Raw genomic sequence first — 19,607 nt, 5'->3', positions numbered from 1 at the left:
AAATTTTTTTTTATATGACCAGAAAATGGAATGGAGGGAGAAGCGAATCGGGCAATTGACAGGTGCTTTTAACATTTGTACTACCTGAGAGGTGTAGTGGGCAGAGCTGCTTCACTTTTTAATCAAAGATTTTAAATTCAAACTTCAAATATGAAAGAAAATTATATTATGAACGTTATCCTCTAATGATCATCTGAATTTAGTTGCTGCTCCATCACACGCGGTATGAAAAAAAAAAAGAAGAAAGAAGACATTTGGTCTTCTTTTCTTTTTAGAATAAACAAAATACTTGTCCTCCAAGCTTTTGTTTTTCTCATTTGACAGGGCATCACAGCCCACAAATGGACGCGCCCTTATGAACCAGCAATTCCTGGTCTTTTGTGGTTTCCACCTGGTGGCGTTCGATATCCAAACTAAATCCGAATTCATACCGGAAAGTCTGAAGGGTAGCACTTCCTAACAAAGGCAGAGAAAGTCTAACCCGAGACCTTTGGTCAAGGATGAAGGAGGAGTACTTACCTCTCCTCCGCCACAATAGTAATTGAAAAAAAAAAGTTCAAGAGAGCACAAGCACATTCAATAAATAACCAACTTCAATAAAGCAAAAACAACCACTCTGAGAAAATTGTGAAAAGTTGTGACTTTTTATTTCTGTTTGTAAATGAAAAACTGTAACTGAAACAGTAAATTCAGGCATGTTCAAATGTTGAACATAGTAAAAGTGCAACAACAACGAACTCTATAAAAAGAAATAATGAAATCCCCCGGGGCAACCATAGTTGCTAAGTTATCTTTTCCTATAAATTCTCCATCACCCCACAAATATATATCCCCAATTTGCATATAAAGTTAGTAATAACTGTACATGCCCCTCTTCTCCTCTATTCTTGTGTCTGCTGCACAAGAAAATGGGCAGGCTCACACTTGGCTGCATACCCAAATTTCGATATGCTGTATTTCCTATGTACCCCTGTTAGTTTCCCTGTTGCTGCCTTCTGGTGGTAGCCAACAATTGATCTCGAGCACTCCCTAAACACAGCAAGAAAAAGAAAGAAATAAGTAACTAAATAAGAAGAGCAAGGTGTGTTTGAGTTGGAAGATTGAGTTTTATAGACTTACAGAAGTTGATCTTCTGAGTACGTTGTGTGCACCTCGCACGTCTTGCTCCACTGCTGGACACCGTAGAGTGTGGTCTGAGCTGTATAGATTGCTGCAGCAGCTATGAAGGATGGTGGAAATTTGAGCATTTCATACTCCACAAGGCAAAGCTCAACCAACATGAAGGACAGCAGCTCAAGCTGTTTAAAGCCATGAGTAGAAGTTAGAGAAATATCAATAATGTGTTGGCTACATGTAAAAACAAGTAAAGTACATTCAGAACTATCAGATACTAACCTTCCTGTCACATTGAGCAGCCTTGAGATATCTTCGCATAAAAACGTATGCAGTTGGGACAGACATATTAAACTGCAGTGTGTTGAGCATCATGCTTTCCTGCATGATATGGGAAAAAAAAACACCTTTAGTTATATACTAATTGTAGAGCAAAGTTTACTAATTACAGCTATTATGAGACCAGAATTTACCATTTCAAGAACCTCCTTCCTTGTATAGGCTTTGTCCGAAATCAACACCAGATCCTCCACCAGTGGAGCACAAACCTCCTCATACTTGCATGCTAGTAGCATTGCAACCAATCCAACAAGCTGGAGCTTCTTTCTGACAATACCTTGCTTCTCCAAGAACCGGTCAATCAAATTGACGGTCAGGAACAAAGTCTCTTCCCTGAGCTCAAACTTGTGATGCACCTGTTGATCAGAATGAGCATACATTAATTACTATACTTTGAAGAAATTTATCAACTTAGCAGAGGGAATATTTACTATACCTCAATTAGCCAGTCAATCAAGATAGACCGCATTCTCTCATTGATGTCAGCCTGTTGTGCCATATAGTTTGGAGAAGCACAGCTATAAACCTGAATATAATGGACAATGATTTAATCATTCCCAAACACATACATTGACGAACTTCAACTCATAATACAGATGCTACCATTTGAAATAAATAAAAGCAACTCTAGGATCTATCCGAGTAAAGTTGTATAAACAGTGTAAAAAGGTGTGATATGTCGGATCTAACTAATGATTTTAAAAGTCGGTGGAGATTCAACTGTATCATAATCTTGCTAACAAATGAAACTCACATCAGACAAAGCTATAAAGATTTAATTAAAAGCAGTTAATCTTATGAATTAAGGATCTATGCAACTGCTAACTGGTAAGTTACTGAGCTAAACTAACCTCCATTGTTCTGTAGTTAGCAAACAAATCTCCCACATATTCAACAGCTGCAAGATGATTCTTTGCATCATCACCGTCGATATCTATTACAGCCTCCTCAAAGATATCCTCCATTTCAACCTCCTGAATAATTAATGTATGTCTTTAATGATCAGCTCATTAATTAAAAACATATACATTAATATACTAGTATTAATTAATGAAAGTTTAAAGACAGGATTATTTTTGTTACCATTTGATCCTTGCCCTTTGACACTTTTTCTGTTTGCTCCAAAGACATAGGGACAGGCTTATCATTAGCTGCCTCCATATCATCCTCCCAGACGCTGAAACTTTCTGCTGCTATCTTAGGTTTCTTGTTTTCCTGTTCAAAGAAATCGAAAATTATTAATCTCCCAGAGTTATTTATAAAACTTTATAAACTATACATCAGAGTGATCAACAAAGATACACTCCAATTCACTACAAGCTTGTACCTCTGAGCTGTGTTTCTGGGAGCTAGCAATTTGTGCTGCATATTTCCTTCATTGACAAATTAAGTTTTATAAGTATCAGTTTATTGAACATCAAATGCAAATTCAGAATAAGCAAAAACAAGATCGAACAACAACAACATACTCAATGTAATCCCACGAGCGGGGCAAAAAACAAAGATAGACCAACATTCAAATATTTTTTAATGTCTAACCTCGTGATGGGTCGATGACCATGAACAGGAAGATTCTTGTCACAGATTCCATTTCCACTGAGAAAAAACAGCAAAATGAGCTAAAGAACTAGTAACAAAAAATGGTAAAGACTCAACAAATGGTCAAGGATTCTAATCTAAAAGATTAAAGATGAAGATTAATTACTCAGATAATCCTCTCTTGTTAACAACACAAGGATACCCCTGACCACCCACTAGATTCTGATTAATCGCACCCAAAACCCTTCGGTTGCTTCTTGTTTCCACTCCAACAACCTTTCTGGTAGCCATTTCAGCCCCATCTTTCACTTCACAATGACAAGAGAAAAAAAAATCAAAAACTCATTTATTACAAATTAGCAACTTCATACATTAAAAAAAAAACAGGATTTTATACCTTGAACAGAAGATGCCTTAATCAAGGGATGTTTGTTCTCATCAGTGATTGCCATTTCTTTTTCTTGATTACTAAAAAACCCAAATCAAGAATGGAAAAGAAAAATATTTTTGAACCCTCTTCTTCAGTTACCCTCAATCAAGATTGAATCTTATCAATCTTGATAACTGAAAAACCCCAAATCAAGAATGAAAAAAAAAACAATAGAATCTTTAATCCTCTCCAAGATTGAATCTTGATTACAGAAAAAAACCTAAATCAAGAATGGAAAAAAAATTGAATCTTTCACTCTCTTCTTCAGTTACCCTCTACCAAGATTGAATCTTGATCAATCTTGATTAAGAACCAATGAAGAAACAAGAGAGTTCTGAAGAAAGTTGAACAAATTGGAAAGGAGGAGAAAAAGATGGAGAATGTAAGAAAAAAAATGGGATTGTGTCTGGTTAAAAATACCAAAAAAAAAAAAACACACAACACAGATAGACAAAATCTCATTCTTATATTCAAATGAAACGGCTAGTAAAAAAAAAGGGCCGTTGGATTCAATTAAGCATGACTTTTACAGTCCAGCTAGGTAACAACGGTCACCTAAAAGCTGATTTGTTATAACAAGTAGACGTTGCTTTCAAATTAGTGTAAGAAATTAGTTAGTAGTAGTAGTGTAATAGTGGTATAATCTTAATCAACTTACTATAATTAAATGTTGAACTCATTTAATAATATCTAACTTATTGAGATTTGCACTTTTTAGAAGACCCATTCATTCTATACGCTCTTGCCCACTTTACACTTTTGGGCTAGGGCTCCACTTATTTTGGCTCCTCTTGCTAAGAGTTTCAAGAAAAAATGATGAAACTTTTTGTGGAATGTGACAAAAAATATGAACTAATATTGCACTAAATTTTGTGTGTGAAATGACTTGTACCCTTTTCCTTTATTTGTCTATGTCTTAGTGTTAGTTGAAAATGTGCATGTTACTTATGATTAGTTAATTACTTTATTCGTCCATATTTACATGTTTGATATTAATTTGATACATTTCAAAAAATGGAGTGATACATAAAATTATAATTATAATAACTTCAATATTTAAAAAAATGATTTTACTTAATAACAAGGGTATATTAGGACTTAAATAATAAATTATCTCTTACTTATGTATACTAGATAAGTAAAAATGGAAGCTAGTTAATCTTTGTTGTTCAGACACTAATCAATAATTTGTTGAGATGTATTTGTTATTTCAATCTTAATTGTGTGTAATGCGTTATCTAATAGTTTATGACAACCGAATTATAAACTCATAGAACTAATAAAGATTCGAAAACCTATTATACATGATACACAATTATATTGCTTTTGAGCATACATGAGACTTACTAAAGACGAACATATTAACATTATAGTTACTTATTATCGGTTAGTTAACTAATTTTTGTTGTTCGTACATAATAATAATGATTCGTCAAAATGTATTTAGAATTTCAATCTTGATTATGTATATAATAGTATGTACTTATAACACTTATGATTGGATGAATTGCATATAATTATTGGCACCAAAGACAATTTCATTACCTTAATTGGAAGTGTGCTTTTTACTCATGCTTACTTAAGTACTAGTTAGATTTTGTCGTTCGTACGTAATTAATCAATGACGCATTTTCAATCTTGATTATGTACGATATGTTATTATCTAAAAATTTATGATAACGTAATTATAAACTCGTGTAAATTTAAAATAAAACAGCCCTATGTACAATTATTGTGGCTGAATGAATTACGTTACAAATAGTTTTGAACCGTGTTTGCATAGGTACGTTATGAATTTCTTCATACAAAAATCAAGAATTTTATGACAACATAATTATAAATTTATCGTAGTAACTTTTAAATGAGATAATCTTACTGTAAGACTATGATTGACATCAAATAAATTATACAACAAACACTTGCTAAAGACAAGTGCATTAATTCAACCATGCTTGATACACAATATTTCAAATTGAATAATCTAATAAAAAATATTTTCTAAGTACTTCCAGAGACCTGTTAGAAGATATCCGTTAAAATTTATGACAATGTGGTTCATAACTGATATTAACTTTATTAAATGTGACAACCCATTATAATTGTTACACCACAAAGTTAAATAATGTCAAATTAATTTTTACATTGACTTGAACCATGTTAACGTTATTGAAGTTGGCTTGTAAATTGAATTGAGATAAAATAGACAACTGATTTATGTGTAAAATTTTAATTTTGAAAGTAGATTAAATCACACATAAAAAAGTTAAATTGAGAGTTGATTATCATGAAGTTAAATCGATTTGCAACCTTAATTGCAAAATTTAGGAATATTAAAGAAGTCAGAATAACGTAGCTATGTAATTATAAGGTCAAGTCATTTATGCAGAAATAGAAGATAGAAAAGATTTGTTTTATTTAGTTTTTTAAAAAAGAATTTGAATTCATTAGTTAATGCTCAATCTGTTTTAATTTATTTGACTAGATTTGAAATACGAGGATCATAGTCATTAATATTTTAATTAAATTTAGACAAAAGATTTTCATAAAAATATAAGTACATATTTGGAAATTATATAAAGAGTACTGGTCAAAATAATTAATAATTGAAAATATTTAAACTTACATAAATGTGCTATAATAATAAAATATTTACCATTTATAGCAACAATATTTTTTTTCACTTGATCGCTTTTAATTCATTTATAATACAATTTTAATACATATTACAAAGAACAATTTATTATTCACATATAATACAAGTTTTAATGATGGATAATATATTTATCACACATTTTAATACACTTATAATACAATGTGACCATTTTTTATCAAACAAACACAATATATTTCAAAAACAATTATAATTCAAATATATTGCATAAATAATTCACTTTTAATACATATTACAGATTTATCACAGTATTGCTATAAATGGTAATAAACAAAAAGTATCGCTAAAATCTGTAATTATTTTTTAAAATGTATTAATTTATGTAATTTTTCCTAAAAATATTATGGTCAAAACTTAACAGATACTATTTAACTCTCGTAATGATAACAAAAAAATAAAAATTGAAATGGCATTAATTGAAAAACCAACGCAGTAGATACACTATAAATTGCTAGAATTACAAATACTAGCCTTACCAATTCTTAATTCGAAATTCAAATTCCTAATTTTAACTTTTATATTGATTTAAGACTAAAGGAGAAAATAAAATTCAAATGTTATAAGCAAATAATTTTCCCTTAATCTTATCAATTAGATAGATGCAATAATGCAAAAGCTTTTTGCATTAATTGTGTAGCACAAAGTATTTTAAGGCAAGGTTTATGACATTACTTTTTTAACAAGATAGAATTTTTATATTTCAATCTAATTATAAGAATAATATTTACCATTAGTATTACAAAACAAACATGAAAGAAATCTCTGTCCGGCGTTTCTTAAGTTAACATATACTAAAAATAAATCAATTTATTATTTCTTTGATCTATTTTGCTTGACGTATTTTTTCTTGCATGTTTCTTAATAAAATATTAATTAAAAGGATAATATTTACTCTTTAATTTCAATTTAAATGTTATTCTCTTTTATAACACTCGAATCTCTCTCAATTTATTGAGTACTGGAGATGAAAATAAATAATTAATTATATCTTAATTTTTAAAATAATTATTACTTTTAATAAATACGACAATTAAAATGAACCGGAGGAAGTAAAATGGGTTTATGAGCATAAATATGGAGGTTCATAAACGGAAAGCCATAAATTGTTTAACTATCGCGGATTGTATTACTCCTTCATTCTTTTTTATATGTCATTCTTATTATAAATAGTTGGTCCATAATATTTATCATTTCATAAAATCAATACATAAATTATATTTTTATTCTTATTTTACCACCCTTGTGAGTTATTAGCTTTAAAAATATATATTTAACCAACATAGAAAAATTAAATAAATAATACATGTTCACTGGCCAAATTAATTAATCAAAATAAATTAACTCATATTCATTAATCAAAAATTTTGACTTAAAAAAATATTAAATAAAAATAAAATGCGTGTGAAATTTAAAATAGTGACCTATTAATAGTACTTTAAAATGCTCTTGAATAATCACAGTGTGCCTTTTGGTCTGTAAGTGATTTATGAAATTTACTACTACTAATTATTGTCTTATATTATGAAATTTACTACTACTAATTATTGTCTTATATGAGTGCATATAATTAGTGTAGCAGGCATGTTCCGACATGCTTTATAATGTCAATTTTAAAGTGAATCTCCTCTGCATGATTGAATTAAAGTTATAATCCAATGATTTATACGTGAGAATGAGGAAACTTCCTTTTTTTTTTTATATATATATATTTCTAACTTGATATTTGATATTTAGTTAAGAATTTAACTAATTTGAATTTGTATCGAAAAGTCTTACTTTAGAGTAAAATATTTTATCAAAAGTGTCTTCATACCCTCGATTTCTAAAAGTTCAATTATAAGGTAATGCATTTTTTATTTTATATTCAAAATTCAAATTTGATCGGAGTAAAAAACTTCCATTATTTTCAGTGAGATGTCAATCCTCATCGTCTCAACTGTACTTTTCCTCCTTTTTTTCTTTTTAACATGTAATCCTCACCTATCACCTACTTGTCTTCATTAACTCTAACAAAACCCAAATTCTTAAAAACATTTTCTCCCATAGTTATTCCTTACATTGGAAAATTTGAAAAAAAAAAGTGGGGAATACGTTCTGACACAGTCTGAGAAATTAAGGACCATGTGTGCATTTGGTAATCTGTTAAAGGCACGTGACCATTATTCAACGATCGTTCTATTATTTTAAAATATTCAACAATACTCATTTGCTATATGAAATCAATAGATAATTTTATATTTATACTTATTTTCCCATTGCATTTATTATATTTAAAGGATGATATAGTAAAATTACTCTTTTATTTATAATTATAATTTTTTATGAAGTATACAAAAATTAATAATAAACAACTATTATTGGACAGAGAGAATACTTTATATTTTGCCGCTAGGTATTATTATTTTTTCGTAGCGAAAGCAAGCAGTAAAAATTATAATGATAAGAGGGAGATGAAATGAAACACTGAAGACAGCTTACCATGAAATGAATGACAAGAAGATAAGAGAAGAGTACTTCAAACATGAAAATGAAACTACCACTAAAATCGAAGCCACCCAATTGATATGTAATAATAATAACTAATTACCATGTCACAGTAAAAAAATGGCAATTACGGCTCATTCTATTGCCATGTACATGAGATCTAGACACTCCTATGGTAAAAAAAAAAGGGGGGGTAAACAAGGTAAGACACAGCTCTTGCTCCTCTTTTGAAGAGGATATGATTTTACAAGATACAGTTTAAACTCACCTCCTGAAAAGATCTGAAAGTGTTAGCTTTCCAGCTTTTGGTTTACTCTTCTCATCCGAAGCCAACTTACCACCCTTCATATCCAGTTTTCTGCTATGTAACGACTCAATCTTTTCTTCGTTCTGTTCTTGTGGGGAATCACGCTTCTCTTTCACCTTGTGCTGCTTGGTAGTTGCAACATTGACAACATTGTGTATAAGTTTCAAATGATTTGCAGAAGTCTGCTGATATTTATCGCCTCCCTTTTGCTCTTTGTTGTGAGACGGCACTGGATGCCTCACTCCTTCAAGCACCATTCTTGTTCCATTCTGTGGCAATTCACTCTGCTCGCCCTTACTTTTTTTCTTAGTTACTGCATCCCCGTTATCCAGTTTCGGACTCACAGATTCATTATCATGCTTCTCAATACGCTTCTCTTTCACCTTGTGCTGCTTGGTAGTTGCACCATTGACAACATTGTGTACAAGTTTCAAATGGTTTGCAGAAGTCTGCTGATATTCATCGCCTCCCTTTTGCTCTTTTTTGTGAGACGGCACTGGATGCCTCACTCCATCAAGCACCATTCTTGTTCCATTCTGTGGCAATTCACTCTGCTCGCCCTTACTTTTTTTCTTAGTTACTGCATCCCCGTTATCCAGTTTCTGACTCACAGATTCATTATCATGCTTCTCAATACGCTTCTCCTTGGATTGCTTGGCAATAACCGTGTTCTGCTTCTCATCTCTATTATGTTTAATTTCAGAACTTGCATTGGGATGATGATCATCTTCAGACGTGAACTTCCTTTTCTTGAACTTCACATTTCCACCCATATTCTCCTTTGGAGCATTTTTACTCCATTGAGCATCCACTTTAACCAGGGTGTGTTTGATCACTTCACTGACTGGAACGACCCCAGGAGCTATCGTATCAAGGATGACTTTACCGAGAACGAACCTTGTCTCATGCGTTTGTCCTTTCCCAAGCAGAGTATAATCTATCTCAAAACTATTCCTCATGGTTTTGAGAGATCTAACATCTTCTATCAGAACGTCAAAAATTACTTCAACGACCTTCCTCATGTTCTTAGATACAAACACCTGAATATAAAATATCTCATTAAATAGCCAATCAATGTCTACAATAATAATAGAGCAATCACCACTGCAGACTTTAAAAACGATGAACACTTCACCAAGAAATTGACAATTTTTAGACACTGCTTGTTCTTATTTATTCAAAGCACGAAGAAGAATCATGACTAAACAGGGATACTGTTGGCAGAGGAGGAGCTTCTGCTAAATCACCATCTCTTCAGTGTAAAAGCTGAGGTGATTTCCCGATGAATATAACGAGGCGTTATAGATGTGGAGAGAGTGTTAAATTTTAGTCCAAGTGTAACTTGTCCGAAATACCTAGAAAAGTTGAATGAAAGCCATACATTGAAAATGTAACCAAATAAAGAACACTCTTCGACAAAAGTGGGAAATATGAGGCCATCTTGATTGCAGAAAATATCATCACTCCACCTTTCGCTACATGTCACCTTTTTTTGACTTTATACGAAGCTCGGGGCTTGGAGATTCCTGTGATGGTGGGCCATTATGTTCCCTTTTCTCCCCTTAGATGAGGGGGATAGAAAACCGTGGATAATCTGCTCCTTGTGAATATGAAAAACTAGTTTTGCTAAACCAAAAGATGATCCGATCAGTCAATACTACTTCAGATCCTATGTAAGCAGCAGGGGTTTAAATCATTGTAAGCGCTCTTATGCAGTGCAATGCACCAGCTTCAAAGAGGTTATAAACGCCTTAACATCAAGGTATAAACAAATGAGGTGTTATGGAAGATAAGCCAAACTATTTCGACTTTATCTCTGGATAAGTCTTCCAACCAGAACACCTGCAGATCTGCAATCTGGGATCCTACCCATTACATTATGACCAAATGTAATATGGAATAGCAAGCACCCAAGAGCTATGAAGGCTCCATTGAAAGCTTAAAAAGAGTGGGAGAAAGGGGACGCATGAGCGTTGGATAATGAAAAAGGTAGAATTGATCGGGACCTAGTGGTCGATACTTTTTCTTTTATAGGTAGCATTGGGCAGCGACTCTACTCCTTGAAGTGAAGAATCGAAAAGTCGTCGTTCGTTAGACAAGGACCGCATGAGTTCAAATCTCAGTGGAGTTGAAAAAAAAAACTAGGTGATTTCTTTCCATTCGCGTGCCTTGATGTGGAGCCTAGAAACTTTAGTAAGTTTACTTACCAAACCAGAGCATGGGGAACCTGGGAACTTGGACATTGCTTCCTGGAGGCTGTCCTTGTCAGTCAAAATGTCTAAAGAATTTTGCACTAGCACTGCCAGCTCTGTAACTCTTTCCACAAGCTCATCATCTGATATGGAGCCTTGGGAATCTGAAATTTCAGGTACATAAATAGATGCAGCATCAGAATGTCTTCTAGCAAATTTAACACCTTCCTTCCAATTCCCATGGTACAACACAGAAGCAAAAGTAAGGACGACAAATGCCCCTTGAGGATCATTGATTAGTGCCAGATGAAACGCCAAGAGTGCAACCCTGCTCACATACATCAATCAAAAGGAAAAACATTGTCAAGAATCTTAGTCACTAGAAGCCAATTTCTCAACACTAGCTCAAGCCTGAATCATCCAATAGACTTTCAAAAGGCGATAACACCAGTGAATTAAAAATTAGCAGACTAGTTTGATTGCAGAAATCCAGATTATGACTTATGAGCAGCTATGGTAATAGTGAACTATTAACATGACTCCCCGGGTTTCACAGGGCTGGATGTAGTCAAAATGCGCTATAGAACCATGAAATACACCAAGCTCAAAATTATAATCAAGCAATGCACAATAATGGCCATGCTATTTTATGAGAATGGTAACAAAAACAATAAGGACCATGCCATTGTCTTCCCCAGTTTAAATCTACCATCACACTCCCTATAGTGTTGAACATACATGAGTTCTTCAACACTTGATATGTCCAAATGCTCCTACTTGTCAATTTAAATGCTAAATGCAGGAGCAGAGTAGCAGTACCAATCTAAGATGCATAACAAAGGATGATCCCAACCTAGGCTTTTGATATAGGAAGAGGCAGCACGATGTGCCGTAGAGATAGTCCAGAATGTGAATACAGAGTATAATGACAAAACGAGGATAGCTCGATTTCTGTTCCCGATGCTCTCTCTCTCTCTCTCTCTCTCTCTTATTATATAAGCCAGCTAGGTGAAATCAGGAGTTAGCACTTTGCTTGTGTTGTTTTTGTTCTCCAAAACAACAATTTCCTTTTGTTTCTTTACCACATTCATCACTGTATTCAGTGTGAATTGCCTTGGCATGTGAAATGAAATGCAAGTTGCCAAAAGGCCCAAAACCAGAAGAGGTGTTCCCATTTTTACTGAGAAGGTGAAAGAGGTGTTTCCATTTGCCAGTGCTTATAAACAAGTGGCATTCTAGCAGGCCTCTGATTGCTAAGAAACCGTAAACAAGGGAGATCTTAAACCAAAAACAACTTACATCATAATAAAAGAGTAGTATAGGACGACCACACGAGAACAAAATCCGAAACATGGGTGTTAAGAACTTTACTTTGAAGCATAAAACAAATCAAAAGTTAAAACTCCAAATATTCTACCCTAAGCTATAAAAGCACTGAACCTTCAAGTTGACCAAACAATGATATCTACGGCAAACATCAACACTCGGGACCAAAAGAGAAAGAAAACTTTCCTATAAATCTATAAGCTATGATGATCGAACAAGATAGGTGAAACCCCAGTAGTTTAGAACTTCTAGGTATATAACTCACAAAATGGTGATAGTTTGGGCGGAGGGGGTTTATATTATTCACTCAAGTAAAATGTTTATTTATTTATTTATTTAACTTTTTTTGCCCCCATGCAGGGTCATACTCAAGTAATAGAGGTTTCGTCCAGAACCATTGAAAAACACCTCATATGTGAATGCAGCTCCCAAAATGACAGTGAACACTATTAATAATAATAGTCAGACAAAAATCCTCACTTTAGGAAGAACATGACAAGCAAGGAAATGAAGTAACATTAGTGACTCAAAAACAAAATCCAGCAGAGTTATCAAGACTCAAGTAACCATATTCTGAAAGATATGTCAAATAAAATGGAAAAAGTTCAACCATACAAGAGAGCTACTGCAATATATGGATTAAGGTAACTGGAGTAATTGTTACAAGGCTGAACAAAGCACCCATCTCAAAAGAAAAGAACCCAAAAAATATCAGTTAACAAGGCCAGATGTTATACTTAGTTCAAAAATGTATCAGCTTACACAAACTTTCTCCACCAATGGCTAGAAATTAACTCAACTTACCACAAACTATCATGAGAAGGTCGATCACAGGTGACTAGTTGATCCAAACTGGAAAACAGTTTCTGCAAAATGTTCAGACCAATAAATTTGATGCGTGAAACACTACTAAAAACTCAACAAAAAACATGCATCAGGCAAAAAGAAAAATATGCCCCGACAAGTGCATGCATGTGCTCACATATGGGGGGAAAAGTTAGACTTCAGGAGGATGCATGGAAACAAGTAGTCCATAGAAAATATGTACACAAACATGGGAAGAGTTGACATCAAATAAGTGAGGAAGCACATAGAAGGAATTATACAAATTTATTGAGTATAAAAAAAAAATACAAGATACGAAGATATACCATCAGCATAACAGAACTTTCACTCAACTGTTTGTTAGACTGTTGAGCAAGGTGTGCTGCCTGTAAATGACACATTTAGTCAAGCATAAGCTACTGTCCTGAACCAAAAAATCATGGAAGTCACATCATATACCAAAATGAAATGAAACAATATGACATACATGAAATGGTAGCAGCATTCCAAGGATGTTGTATCTCTGAAGTAAAGAAAGAGAAGGCTCTGCAGCTCCATACGAAAGCATATAGTTGACTTCCATCATTAGTCTAGACTGCACAAGAAAAATTGAGAGCATGCAGGAAAAAACGACTAACCAAGAAGCAGTAATATAGAAAGATTTCAGTGTGGTTAGGAATCTTTTTTAGCATCAGGACTGTCAGGTTATGAGAAGGCATAAAAGCATAGAGAAAGCTAAACCTTAGGAGGGTTAAAAGAACAAACAGAGATAATTAAATAAGTTAACAATGGTTTACATGAATTGATTGTTCATACCTTGTTCAATATCATTATGGACGGTGAGAGTTTGTGCATAGCAATTTCAATCTCCTTTGAAAAGGACAACTTGAGGCGAGCAGCCAGTCTCAAGCCACGCAAGATCCTTGCTGAGGAAAAAGAAAATCCAGGATCAGTTCCATCAAAAATGATAAAAGGAGGGCATCAGGGTAAGTTCATGTTATGTTGCTCGGTCTCTTCAAAAATGTCAATGGGTGCTTGTCGGATTCTCCAAAAGTAGTGTATTTTGGAGAATCAGACATGGGTGTGGCATCAAAAGTGAAGAGTCCACACAACTTAGATTTCATGTGACTCGTCTTCTATTTTTTCAATTCACCAGCCCTACGACCTCCCTCCTAAACTTTTAGAAATGCCTATTGTTACTACTAGTAAGACCTCTGAAAACGCTTCTCATGTTCACCTGACATAAGGAATGATGTTCAGTTGGCTCACGATAGATGGAGTCGATGGGATAGTGTTTTCTCAAAGCACATAAAGAATATTTTTTTAATGATTGATGGAATGAAGAATATGACCTTTTCCGTCAAAACTTTTCACCAAACTCTTCAACTCATCCAGTTACTCCACCTTTATGCCTAATGGCACGTTCACCTCCCTCAATTCACCTAGGGAGCATTATCACCCACATCTTCAAGCACCACTCTGCCCCTTTACACCAGCACACTTTCTCTCTCCCAACCAAGGAGCACAAGCAACAAAGCCAACCTTTCTCTGATGAAACAATAAGCCCCATTCAAAATATCCATGTTCCTCATTCCTTCCGCGGACTTAAATAAAACACCTAGCTAATCCCTCCTTTGACAACAGACAAACCCCACTTCAGACATAATCTCAACAAGAATGATCCCTCCACCATATATTACTTAAAATACAATCCTGCATTCATGATCTGATACAGAGGGATCCCTTTCTTCACAAACAAGTTATGCAGGAGCTGTAATACAAAGATTTGTAGAACAATGAATAACAGTTATTTAAATGTTTAGGCGCGTCTATTTTTGGTCAGATATTTGACTTATTGTATTAAAAAACTGGACATACTGTGTACAATCTAAAACAAGTACTCCCTCTGTTTCAAAAAGAATGACCTCCTTTCTTTTTTAGTCAGTTTAAAAAAGAATGACCTCTTTCTTTTTTGGTTAAACATTTTAATTTTAGCTTTCCACGTGGTATATTCAAGACCACAAGATTAAAGGGCATTTTGGTACATTTGACATTACTTTAATTTAGGACCACAAGATTAAAAAGTCTTATTTCTTTTCTAAAATTCCGTGCCAAGTCAAACTAGACCATTCTTTTTGAAACGGAAGGATTATCAGATTTTCAACTGAGTAACAATTTGTTTCTAATAATAACCGTCGTCTTAAATCCAACAATATCCTTGGCTAACATGTCACTTCTTTGTCATCTTCAAGAACTATATAACAACAACTAGGCTCAATCTCAAACTAGTTGGGCTTGGCTATATTAACAAAAAACAACAGGATGAATATGAATGTACAATGCAAGAAATATAGTTCCAATTCTCAAGTCAAGGCACATCTCTAAAATAGTTGCACCTACCACAATCCTCTTCAAATGACAAGTGTGCTGGTACTAAAGTCCTTAACTGCATAAATATGGCAAAAGACTTTGTAAATTCCAAAACACATCAAAATGAGACCTTCACATATTTGAAGTAAAATAATTTTCACCTGTAAAGATTTCAAGTCCACTATTGCATTGGCATAATCATAGATTGTATTCACGGACGGATCAAAAAACAAACTGTATCCACAATTTCATGAACACACAAAATGAGTGAATAGCACGACATATCCAAAAAAAATTAAGAGATCCAATCAATCACCACAAGATAAAGAAGATCTATAAACAGGAAAAATATAGAGAGAGAGACTTTTGAACAGTAGACAAGCATGTATAGACTGTCCCTATTTTTAAAAAAGCATTTATAGACTGTAATACGAATGTGTTGCTTTCCACCAGAATAGAGAACTGTGGAGAGGTTCTTCAAGAGAAAATGATTAACATGTAAACAGTCTCCCCAATAATATTGATCCTCATAGTTCAATTGGGATAAGGATTAGCGCAGAGGTTCGAACCCGTCCTGGAAACTAAAACAAGTTTCCAACAAAAACCTACATTGCTTCCCGATAAGAATCGAGCTCCTTTTTCTTGCAACATATTGTGTTTATAAAATTGCTTCTTTTTATATTATTTTGGCTGTTCATAAATAAATTTTGTAGCAAATAAAGATTTTAGGAAATTTTAATCTATTACGTTTTTAGCTTTTTTTGTACAATGCAAATGTTCCCTAATCGAAACCAGATCAACAACATACTCGGTTTCAAAGTTACCAAGTTCAAAAAAAAAAACATACTCAATTTCAGAACAAACACTATTATTGAGATCCTTGGCTCTATTTAGAATTCAGATTCAGATATCCTGTTTTGTTGATAAGTTGTAATTATGGTTTTCAGTACAACCCATGTACTGATTTTTGTCAATACATATGAATGTTACCTTTTTCCCAAAAAAATTCAGAACAAACACTGCCTAAGGCCATCTTCAGTTCTTCATCTTTATATTAGGCCCTGTTCTAAATGGTAAGATCAAACTGACAAAATCAAGTGAACCAGTGATCTTGTATAGCTAGCTACACCTATAATGAAGCCACTAATCAAGCCAACAAATTCTCATACTTCTACTTCCCACCTTGGAGTATCCTAACTCCAAGTTCCAAATTCTTAACCGGAGCTCTATGCATGCAATGCTTTCCGATCTCAAATCACTTTTCTCATCCCAAAGGATGTTATAAAGCTTGATGATTCATCCAAAAGTAGGTATTCAGGTGCATTTATGATGTCATCATGGACCCCACATAGGGAATAAAACACGAGACAGTATAGAAACACCTCCCAAGGATCCCACAAACGGGAAACACAAGGACATTGTTGCACTACCACCTCACTACTAAACTTCTCGTGTTATACCTTGTCCCTGTTACTAAATAAGGTTATGATTCTACATTGCAAATAAGCACCATAACAGGTTTCTAGATATTAATTGAGGACCACAACATGGATAAATCAAGCATAGCAGTTGACAGCATAGAACCTACCTCTACATGTCAGCCACCTCTATGCCACACTGCATTCCTCCATTTTTCTATCAAGACCTTTGCCCACTGTCTCCTATAGTTCTGTAATTATTATCTTTTCCATTATTTTCTAGCATAGATAAATGCAGTACTCAGATAAAATGTTTATGTGTGATAAAACAACAATTTTTATGAGTTCCAATTTTTCAGCTTTTCTTTGCGCTATGGCTGCCTACATAGATATTCATTTTGGGTTAGTGGTAAGAGGAAGCAGACCGGGCATTGGAACCAAGACAAAATCGAGTTCACTAGTAGAATTAAACAACCTACTAAGCCTTCCAGATCCCCCTTTCCCAGGGAATAATTTACAGAATAGAAACTAGATTTAGCTCCATTTTCTCAAGGGAACAAAAAATAAAGAGATACCTGTTAACAGTGAAATCTCGGTGCATGGAATCCTTCCAGAGAATGAAATCTTTCTGATGAAATTTCTTTGGCATTTTCGGAATAGAAAGTTTCTTACTTTCTCCGATTGGTTTTGCCTTAGTATCAAAACTTGAGACCTGAGAGACAGAAACCCAAATTCTTCACTAAATTAAAGTTGTATAGTGTGTGAAGGATGAGCAACATATCTAGCCATCTAGGAGAAAAAGACTTCAGATATATTGTCTTTCCAATGTAAGTTCAAAGGGAGGTAAGACACCAATGGATAATTTTGATCAGAATGATAAATTTACAAATAACAATTCCAAAAAAATAAATAAATTAAACAATTACAAATAATGATAAACTTACAAATAAATTTGAACAGTAAGACTAAACCACTTCTCACTTCTCACTTCTCAAAGCACTTAAGTCATTTTATTGCAACTACCTACTTAAAACAAAAAAATAAGTATACAAATGTAAAATAGACCATGCCCATGCACAGACATATAAGTATAGAATGTGCAACAGATCTATATCATAAAGCTGCACCAACCTCCACAATAGAACCTTTGATATGTACTCTGCATATTGGAAACCGTCGTCCAACAATTATTGCACGATGAAAACACCTTTTTATCTATGACAAATAGAACAGACCAACATAAATATACAATCATGGGGACAAGTAGTTGAAACCAAACATAACTGGCTAGTTATTAGGATACTATTTGAATGTATCTTAGACCTGCGGAAGCCTTGCAGTTGTGATAACATCAAAATCTTTTGGTATTTTATTGAGAATTAGATCTCTGACACATCCACCAACCAAGTAAGCTTCAAACCCTGCATATTGCAACTTTTGGTCAAAGGCTAACCTTCACGCAGTGAGATATCTAAATATGAACATGCATGCAAACTAAGTAGTGCGACGACAAGGGTTAAAATTGATCGTAAAGCCATTCACAACCAAGGAAAATGTGCTTAAACTAGTATCTTATTTTGTGACTCTTCGTGCAAGCAAACTATAATATATTGGGAACTTAGATAGTGACCATCTTTAACTGAGAAATCCGGATAAACAGCAAAGCATCATATGTAAGTATCACCTCCACTTTGGAGACCCTTCAGAACAGTCCATGCATATGCTGGTATCATGGAATTACTTATCCCAAATTCCCTTGAGTAAAGCTTCCTCCACTTAGAGAAGTCAATTTCACCTGCATCATCATCATCACAGATCATAGTGTTACTACTATCACATAAAATCCACTCATCTTACCTGCAAAACATTGCTACTCCTGAACACGCAATGGAGAAGAAACACCTCGCTCTTTATGTGTGTAGAACATTATGACAATGGACTTAACAGTGGCACGATTTTCTTGTTAATAATGATTTATGGAATTCATGGAAATTCTTGTTGAAAAAACATCAACTTTATAATGTTTAATACTAAAACATCATGCTTTTTTTTTTTTGAATTCTTGAGTGTTTATTACAGAACATTCAAGAATACACTTGGCAATAATGACTGCACCAAGAACCAAGAAAGAGATAACTAAAGAAAAAGAACAAGGAAGAATTACCAGTATCAACCAGAGACCCAGAACCCATATTAGCAGAGTGCTGTTCCCGATATTTGGCTTTAGAGTAGGTGTTGTGATTAAATTTCTAGAAGACGGAAATTCAAGAAAATTGTTATAAACTGTTCGACAATTTGCCTGAACGAAATAACATTAGACAGTATCAGAGGAACAAGATAATCAAGTTAGCACCTGAAAGGCTTTAAAGCGCGACAGCAAGAAATTGGGTTTGGTTTGTTGGGCTAGCGCCGCCATGAATTTTAATAATTAATTTAAAGAAACATGGTTTGACGTTTGAGAGCGGGATCAACAAAAAGACGCCTCTTTCATGTCTGGCGACAACAACGTTTGCGGCTTTGATCTAGCCATTTAGGTCACACAGTCGAAAAATTGGGTTAATATGAGCAAGCTTTTGGCAACCTTCGACTTTTA

The 19,607-nt window shown here is 33.9% G+C and overlaps 2 protein-coding genes across 2 annotated transcripts; both read right to left on the bottom strand.

Moving 5' to 3' along the window:
• Positions 1-625: 625 nt before the first annotated feature.
• Positions 626-3,854, bottom strand: LOC107009265 (G2/mitotic-specific cyclin-2-like). Its single transcript, XM_015208573.2, has 11 exons — positions 3,389-3,854; positions 3,158-3,299; positions 2,992-3,048; positions 2,780-2,825; positions 2,536-2,667; positions 2,304-2,426; positions 1,889-1,978; positions 1,587-1,808; positions 1,396-1,494; positions 1,120-1,298; positions 626-1,029 (listed from the first exon to the last, which is right to left on the bottom strand). The coding sequence occupies exons 1-11, from the start codon at positions 3,441-3,443 to the stop codon at positions 882-884; spliced, it is 1,293 nt and encodes a 430-aa protein (XP_015064059.1). The 5' UTR covers positions 3,444-3,854; the 3' UTR covers positions 626-881.
• Positions 3,855-8,572: 4,718 nt separating this feature from the next.
• Positions 8,573-19,607, bottom strand: LOC107012048. Its single transcript, XM_015211775.2, has 14 exons — positions 19,368-19,607; positions 19,179-19,263; positions 18,699-18,809; positions 18,338-18,435; positions 18,146-18,229; positions 17,590-17,726; positions 15,758-15,830; positions 15,627-15,672; positions 14,043-14,152; positions 13,714-13,821; positions 13,553-13,612; positions 13,206-13,267; positions 11,091-11,403; positions 8,573-9,923 (listed from the first exon to the last, which is right to left on the bottom strand). Exons 1-14 carry the CDS (start codon positions 19,428-19,430, stop codon positions 8,841-8,843), a joined length of 2,433 nt encoding a protein of 810 aa, XP_015067261.1. The 5' UTR covers positions 19,431-19,607; the 3' UTR covers positions 8,573-8,840.

Source organism: Solanum pennellii, chromosome 2, assembly GCF_001406875.1.
Source record: "Solanum pennellii chromosome 2, SPENNV200".
Taxonomy (NCBI): Eukaryota; Viridiplantae; Streptophyta; class Magnoliopsida; order Solanales; family Solanaceae; genus Solanum; species Solanum pennellii.
This window is presented reverse-complemented; position numbering and strand designations above follow the sequence as displayed.

Bases quoted from the DNA above. Each gene is read 5' to 3' on its own strand.
- LOC107009265 (XM_015208573.2), bottom strand. From the start codon at position 3,443: ATGGCAATCACTGATGAGAACAAACATCCCTTGATTAAGGCATCTTCT. The intron at 2,668-2,779 runs GTACAAGCTTGT...TTCTTTGAACAG, and splicing joins CCCAGAAACACAGCTCAGAG to GAAAACAAGAAACCTAAGAT. The intron at 1,495-1,586 runs GTAAATTCTGGT...CATATCATGCAG, and splicing joins GGAAGGAGGTTCTTGAAATG to GAAAGCATGATGCTCAACAC.
- LOC107012048 (XM_015211775.2), bottom strand. From the start codon at position 19,430: ATGGCGGCGCTAGCCCAACAAACCAAACCCAATTTCTTGCTGTCGCGC. The intron at 17,727-18,145 runs GTTGGTGCAGCT...TCTGTCTCTCAG, and splicing joins TCAAAGGTTCTATTGTGGAG to GTCTCAAGTTTTGATACTAA. The intron at 13,822-14,042 runs GTATGAACAATC...TTTCTTGTGCAG, and splicing joins CCATAATGATATTGAACAAG to TCTAGACTAATGATGGAAGT.